Source organism: Acomys russatus, chromosome 9, assembly GCF_903995435.1.
Source record: "Acomys russatus chromosome 9, mAcoRus1.1, whole genome shotgun sequence".
In the NCBI taxonomy this organism is placed as follows: domain Eukaryota; kingdom Metazoa; phylum Chordata; class Mammalia; order Rodentia; family Muridae; genus Acomys; species Acomys russatus.
Genome location: NC_067145.1, coordinates 41,087,552 through 41,095,459, shown reverse-complemented (window position 1 = coordinate 41,095,459; position 7,908 = coordinate 41,087,552). Strand labels below are relative to the sequence as shown.

Genomic DNA, 7,908 nt, shown 5'->3' with positions numbered 1-7,908 from the left:
AGGGTGACCACTTGCTCTTGAAGCTCCTCCATGGGTAGATGAGGAGCAGCATTGCTGCTCCAGAGACTAGTGTCCCTTGAGGATTCTGCTTTTCTGACATGTGTCATCTGACAGAGCATGCACACCTGAGGCAGTCCAAATGCAGGGCAGAGTGTCCTCTGTGGTAAGTCCTACCAGCTGTGCCATCACGAAGACAGCAGAGCCTGGTGTCCTCTGGAAGTCCACACTCTTTGTCAGGAGTGCTGATGGACTCCATGTGGCAAGCCTATTGTCCCTAGAAAATAGGGCACACTGACAGGCATGCTCTGAGCAGTAGAAGGGAGTGATTCCTGGTTTTCCTAAGAGGAATAGTAAGAGGTACCACCTATGGATTTTCCTCAAGGAAGTAAGTGTACATGGAAGTCTTCACATTCACTGTGGGCACTAAGGGAATTTTGTGTTAACTCAAGGAACTTGAGAAACTAATTTTTACCCTCCTGAGGGCATTGTCTGGGGAGATTCAATGCTATACCTGAAGACATTAGTCCCAATATGCACACAGGGCTTGGCATGCTGAGGGAATCCATGGCCATGCTGATGTCCTTTGAAGGATTTGGCACACAGGAACAGGCACTCTCCAAACCTATTTCCATTATTTCCAGCATCACCGTAATGAGTCTGCCTTCTGGACCAGTAAACACGCGGTGTGTCCCGAGTACAGTGGGATGCAAGGGTCTTGTATAGGGGAGTGTTAACCAGGAAGTTCTCTGGCTTCCAGAGGAAGAAAACAAGAAGCAGATGAACTGCTGCATTGGGTAGAAGCAGGGGAGTTGCTTGTACTTTGGGGCTGAGGATCTTGATAGATCCAGAAGCAAAGCACACGGGGCTGTTTATGTGTGTAGTAAGACCACACATAGCACTAAGTCGTTCCGTGTGACTATGGCATGAACAACAGAGATGGAAAGAGGGAGGGAAAACTGAATGACTGAATAGGAGCAGGGCTGACCCTGGAGAAGATCCTCTCTCTTGGCTCTTGTGTCACACTCCAGGCTGAGAGGACACTTTGTAGCCACAGAAGGTTTATCATCTATGGGACTCATTGCCGGCTCGAGGAAGGAGATCCTCCTGGACATTCCTCAGGGAAATATTTATACATACAAGCATCTAAATATTCCTAGGGAACCCAAAGCCCGTGTTGACCATACACAGAAGGAATCCTCATGCCCAGAAACGTGGCCTCCTCTACGGGAACCAGTGCTGCATCTGACCATGTGCTCTGGGGATCAGACTCCCTTACAGTACCTGCGTGGAGCTACCCGCATCCTTTGGGCTTCCTCTCGCTTCTGTTTGCATAACGGACTTTCCCCCAAGGGAGATTTCATGCCTTCGAGGGAATCAAAAGGTAGAACACACTCTGCTCTCATGGGCCGGCCTCTGTGAGTAAGGTGCTTTCCAGCCGAGAGCCCTCTATGGGCATCTCTGTGCCCACTGAGGGAATTTGAACTCTGGGTCCAAGCCAACATCCAAAGACAAACATTTCTTTCATAGCTGACTTCTTGGGATGGAAATGGAGGGGGCATCTGTCCTTTGCACTAAGAATCTGTACTTTGGGTCATGCACCGCCATTGGTCATCCATGATCCTTGTGAGAGAAAACGAAAGCTGAGAGGAGTCCAGTAGAGGCAGTTTTCTCTTCTGCCTGGCTTCTTATGACGCCATATGATAGCCTGGCCTGGCATCATTTCTGGCGATAAGAATACTGGGTTGCTGTCCTCTGACGGATCTTGGTACCAGGCCCAGGATACTTGGCCGTAGTTTCTGTATGGGGATAGACATGTTCTGAGTAGCTGTGAGGGGATCTGCATGCTGTCCTGACCATCACTGCAGGAAGCTGACCTGAAAACAGAGATTGATGCAGCTTAACACAGTGCAAACACAAACCATCCATATGGGGGAGGAGACCAGAGAGGACAGAGGTGACCGCTCTTTGTTGCAAGTTCTCAGATACATGAAGGTCCTACCAACACCCCAAAGTGGACAGCCTCCATGAGAGAGACAGTGGCACCACAGCCCTCCACTGGATCTTCGGGAATGTCTCTCAGCATCCTTTTACCTGGGTCTTAACCAGGATGGTAAGGGAATAATCTAGGTTTGTGACCATTTCTTACAGAAGCCTTAGAAACTAATATAGTTCTTTTCCATTTCTGAGCTTCATTCTAATTGGTTCTCCAAGGACATCAGAATCTCGTCCCACACACAGTACAAGCATATGTCCTCCATATGGTGTGCACCATATAAATGAAATCTCTGATGTCTGGCTCAAGTGCAGTGACTCTAGGACCTTAGCAAGGCTGGACTCTAGATGAAGCTGACAAACTCAAATGGAGGCCAGTCACATTACATGCTACCAGAAACTTGTAGCAACTACTTTACTTTAAATGACCAAGGTCAATGACAACGGGTAAACATGCCTGAAGTATGAGGAGGAGGCCCAAACTCAAGTGAAGACCAACATTACAGAAGCAAGCGAATATCGTGTGCTGCCCTTGGGCCTCTGGCTATATTCAGGGATCCTCATGAGGCCTTGGCGCTGCTTGGATTTGGTTTGTCTTCCAAACCTTAATATAGTCTAAGTTTGGTCCTTGTAGGGGAAATGCTGAAGTGGTATTATTATGCTGGATGAGGGAACATCTGCAAAGCAGTTGGTCATGGAGGCAGCACTCCATAGCTGGACTCTCTCTCATCTCTGTAGTAGGTTAGGTGGTGGGGGACTACTCTAGTTCCCTCAGAAGGAGTTGTTCCCACTTGAGGCTGTTCTGAACTCTAGGCTCCTCCCGCCCACAGTGGATGCCCTCTTCACCTCTCTGCCGTGTTGACACAGTCACGGTGCTCATGTCAGGGCCCCTGTATCAAGTATGTTGGCCCCAGCTCTGAGTCACAAAACACATGAACTTCTTTGTTCTATGTCCCGACTCTGGCATTTTGTTACAGCAATAGAAAAGGAGCAAATATGGGTTTCAGGGCAAGCCTGTGGTTTCAAATGCTTAGCAGTATTTTATGAGTTTTTTTTAAGCTTTGGATTTCGTACAAGATAACCCTGTCGTACATGTTTTATCAGTGGACTGTCACTGTCCTCAGCGCCTCCTGTCTCCTTTTATACTGGTGCGGCTGGGGGTGGGCGTGAGTGAGAATGGCACAACCTGCTGGCTGCTTAGTCAGTGTGCTAAAGTCCAAGCTTGGCTTCACAGAGTCTCCAAGACAGCCTTGAAAAGACAGGAATGCCAGCAGAGGGGTTGCCTCTATGGCTAGTGTGTTGGCCTCTCCTGAAGGGAAGCCTGCCCTAGCTCTGTCAGATTGTTGCTATGACCCATTTATACAAGAGGAGATTGTTTGCACTCCTCCCATGCGGTGACTGGGCCGCTAAGGTTTTTGGAGTCTGACCCAAACCTCTTCTTAGGTCCACTGATTTTATAAAACACACACACAAACAAATTTCACAAAAACATCCAACTGTCTGTTTTGGTTTTGTTTTGCTTGTTATTTTCTCCTCCACATTTGATCCTTGCTGCCTCCCAATCCTGGGCAGCTCTTGATATTCGACAGCACAATCCCTCATCGTCACATACCACACTTCTCCCACGAATGAACAGTGCTTCCTGTTTTCCTGAGAGAGCTCAGAGGTTCACTTGTCACTGACCCCTAAGTTACCATCAGGTCTCTCACAATCCCCAAAGGATTCGGTCTAATCCTATCCTCTCTCCTCCCTCTTCCTTCCCAGCCCTGCTAATTCAAGCATCAGTCATTTCTCACATCCTACACTGCCTCTGGATCCCATCCAGTGCTCCTGATCACCAAGAGGGTACCAAAAAGCTCCCATGTGAGGCATTCCAACTCCTTCCTGTTCCTGCTGAGTTTGGTGGCAGTTAACGGTCGCCACACCCAGCTCACCCTGGTCACCAGGCTCAGGCTGTGCTTGTAGAAGGCCTTACTGACCCTGCCCTATGAGCTTCAGTGGATGCTTCTTCTCTGGCTTGCTGCAGCTCGGAAGGCTCCAGCTCAGAAGGCACGTTCCTTGCTCTCTGCTGTATGGCCAAAGTCGTCTGTGAGCAACCCCTGCCAGTCTGCCGGCAGTCTGCTGCGCCTGCGCACTAGGTCTAACTTCCGCACGTGCCGTCTCTTGGAGATGCTCAAGCTGCTGTGAGGCATGCTGGGGTTGCGCAGGCTGCAGGAGTAGGGCACATCTCTTCTGGCCTCGGAAGGTGCACCAGGCCTCCACATGTTAAGCCTGAATGGTGCGTAGTTTCCGCTGGTTTCCCGAGTCGGGGCCAGGGAGCTACACAGCTGGCTAAGAAAATAAATAAGACCCCGTAGGCAGCTGCACCTGAGTGTGGGGAACTCTTCTGCTTTGGTCTACCTGGGAGACATTCTCAACCAGGCTGCACTTACTTTCCAGCCATGGCTTTGGGGAAGGGGAAGCTAAGGCTGCAGGAAGGATGCTGGCCGGTGAAGATGCTGTGTAGCAGCAACAGAGCCACTGACAAGCCGCCCCTTCCTGCTGGGGCCAGCATCCCCAGGGCCTCTCCAGGCATCGAAGGGAACCCTGGAGAGTGGGCAGGCTTATGGCTGCTGAGGCCACACTGTCCACCTCTGTGGAGATCTAAGCTTGTCACTCTAGCTGTGAACCTGGATAAGCTCCTCCCTTCCCTGGAAGACGCTTTGCTGGCCATATGTGCAACTAGTTGTTACCCTCGCCCAGGCCTGTTCTGAGCAATAAATAAGGAGGGAAACCCAGGAAGTTCATTACAAGGGCCGATGTGAGACGGGTGGAGGGCTGGAGGGGTCTCAAGTACGAAGAGTACTAAGTTAGTTCTAGGCAAGGCTGACCACCCTCCTCTCAGAACCACAGCCATCGTGTCCATCACAGGACACTAGTGAAACTCTAGGTAATTGGATTAGTCTCTCTGTCCATCTGGAGAATGAGAGGATGACCAGAGACCACGTTTGTGGGACCTAAGCTCTGCAGGTAGTGATGGATAACTTGAATCGGAGACACCTCTCAATGAGCACCAGATGCCCAGTCTCCTCCTTTATAGTAAGTAGTTTGTCCAAGATTCCCCACCACCACAAAAGTCTCGGACAATTCAGTTGCTTGGTCCTAGTTTGGTGCTTGTTTAAGCAGGATTTTGAGGTTTGTTTCTGCTAAGGGAGGTTTGTCACTCGGTTGGGGAGCTCAATGGTTTCAAGACTGCTGCCCTCTTTACTTAGCTCTCTGTGTGTCCCCTTTTGTCATTTTGAGACGTGAGCTCTGAACTGCTGAAAAAAAACCAGTCACTCCTACCTTCCTCCTTGCTTTTCTCTGTTACTCTTCTGACACTGTGAGCTCCAAATAAACTCCTCTAGCGGAGTCACTGATGGTTCATCAAAGTATAAAATACTAAAAAGTAATATAAAATAAAAGACAGTTTTTTTTTTGTTTGCATGTAACTGTTGACTTGCCTGCTCTCCCTGTGGACCTGTGCCGGTGTTCATGGAATATATGACCTAGTATATACTCCATGGATATAGGCAGGGCCGTAAATAAGAAAAATAAGTAAACTCACATACTTGACAATTGGGAGCTCAGGAAGCCCTGAGCGAGTGGAATTCTGATTGAATCTCTGTTGTGGATACAAACATGACTATTTTAAGAACCCCAGACCCTAAGACTGAGGTCTCAGTGGCAAAGCCCATAGTCACTTCCAAATCCCTGGAACCATACATGGATGTAGCACTTGAATCTTTATATTTTGTATTGGTCTCTTCCTATAACCTCCAATTTGAGTTTCCCTTGGCTACAACGTCTTTCTGGCCCCTTGCTGTGCCCTAGTGGCCCATCCTAGTGCTCAGACGTCCTGAAGGTATGCCTCCTAGCCCCACTTGGCAGGCACGGGCACAAAGGAACCATCTATTGCCTAGAATCTGTGTCCTGCCTCATGATTTCACTGTAGCTGGCATTTGGGGAAGAGTGAAGCATGTGGCATCCCAACACTTATTTGGGATTGGAGACCAGGCTCAGCTTAGGAGTGGGCTGGTCCCCCAGAGAGACAAAACTGAATCCATAAGAAGTGCAGAAGCTGGAGTGTTTTAATGACATTTGCCACGAGATGTCTGGGGGCTGCGTGCAGGTGAAGTTCAGGTTTATTTCAATTAAAATCCCCTGGCTAATTTGGGTGTAGTCAATGAACCAATGAACATTAGTTTTTTATGCACAAACTGACCACTTCATTTATGACATGCATAACATCCATTCACTGCTCAATGCCAGAGAGAATCTACTATTTGCCAAGTACTACAGTGGGCTATGACACTTCCAGACTGTAAAATACAGACTTGCTAATCTCATTGCAGTGTCTGGGGCAGGTCAGTGATATCAACACAGCTCTGATTAGAAGCTTAGAACTGCAGTTCAGAGTGAGCTGGCTAACGACTGTGGGATGGCAAGAGTGAGGTGATACCTAAATCAAAGGGGCTTCTTTCTTTAAGTTCTTCAGGCAGTGATTCTGACAACGACGTTGAAAAAACAGTTTACGAGGAAAAACTTGAGTTCCTCCAGAAAACCTTGTGTAGGAGCAAAATCCTGGGGAGTCTTGTAGAGCTCTGGCATCTTCTGGCATCTTCCGAGCAGAGTGGCTGCAGCCGAGATGACCATGGGTTTCAGGTTGGAGAGATGAGATACGCCAGTGTTCGGGACTTAAAGGGGAAACTTCTAACTGACATTAGAGAATATTGTATAGACTCAGAAGGTGAAATGAAGCAAAGGAGAAAAGGTAATTCTTTAAACAGGGAGCAGTGGAGCCTGCTGAAGGAACAGATCTCTGGTATAGATGATGCAATAAGAAAGCTGTAGAATCTGAGCCTTATAATCTGTGCTGTTGTAATTGCTTTAACCTGTCTTTATACATTGGTCTTTGTTTCCTAAATGTTTTCCATGCTGTTGTATATTTGGATTGCAAAACAATTTGCAAGATAAATACTATTTAAAATGTATTTATTTATTTATTTATTCACTTTACATCCTGGTTGTAGCCCCATTCCTCCTTACATCACAGTCCCACCCTCCTTCTATCTCCCACACTCCCCTCTCCTATTCCTCAGAAGAGGGGTGCCCCCCCCCCACTTCCCATCCACCACAGCTCATCAAGTCTTATTAGGACTGAGAGTGTTCTCTTCCCCTGTGGCCTGGCAATGAAGTCCTGCCAGGGGGAAATAATTAAGAGTCCATGTCAGAGAAAGCTCCAGATCCCCTTACTAGGGGACCCACATGAATCCTGAGCTGCCAATCAGCTACATCTGTGTAGGGGGCCTAGTTCCAATACATGCAAGGTCCTTGGTTGGTACTTCAGTCTCAGAGGCTCCTCTGGGCCCTGGTTACTTTGGTTTGTTGGTCTCTTGATGAAGATCCTGTCACCTTCAGGTCCTTTTCTCTGTCCCCCAGTTTTCTACAATGCTCCCTATGTATTGCCCAGTGTTTGGCTGTGAGTCTCAGCATCTATTTTGAAGCACTGCTGGATGGAGTTGCTCAGAGGACAACTCTGCTTGACTCCTGTCTCCAAGCATAGCAAAGTATCCTTAATAGTGTCGGGAGCTGGTTCTCTCCCACGGGGTGGGTATTGGGTTGGACCAGGCATTGGCTGGACCATCCCTCAATCTCTGCTGTATTTTCTCTATCTTTATCCCTTCACATCTTGTAGGCAGGTGAATCTGAGTTGACTTTTTTTGTGTGTGGCTTGATTGGTGTTCCCCTCCCTCTACTCAGAGACTTGTCTAGTTAGAAGGTGTCTTCTACAGTCTTGTGATACCTGCTACTAGGAGTCTCTGATAGAGTCCCTCTCATATCCCCGTGGGAGTCTACCCTGACTTAGGTCTCTAGCTTGTCAAAGAGATGTTGCCA

General features: G+C 48.3%; 1 protein-coding gene across 1 annotated transcript; it reads left to right on the top strand.

The window, feature by feature from the left end:
* Positions 1–5,007: 5,007 nt before the first annotated feature.
* LOC127193628 (activated RNA polymerase II transcriptional coactivator p15-like) lies at positions 5,008–6,864 on the top strand. Its single transcript, XM_051150866.1, has 2 exons — positions 5,008–5,070; positions 6,460–6,864. Exons 1-2 carry the CDS (start codon positions 5,008–5,010, stop codon positions 6,862–6,864), a joined length of 468 nt encoding a protein of 155 aa, XP_051006823.1.
* The last annotated feature ends 1,044 nt before the right edge of the window (positions 6,865–7,908 follow it).

What these genes read in the sequence shown, in the direction of transcription:
- LOC127193628 (XM_051150866.1), top strand. Translation starts at nt 5,008, where the DNA reads ATGGATAACTTGAATCGGAGACACCTCTCAATGAGCACCAGATGCCCA. An exon ending in GCCCAGTCTCCTCCTTTATA is followed by an intron (nt 5,071 to 6,459) that starts GTAAGTAGTTTG and finishes TGGGATGGCAAG; the next exon opens with AGTGAGGTGATACCTAAATC.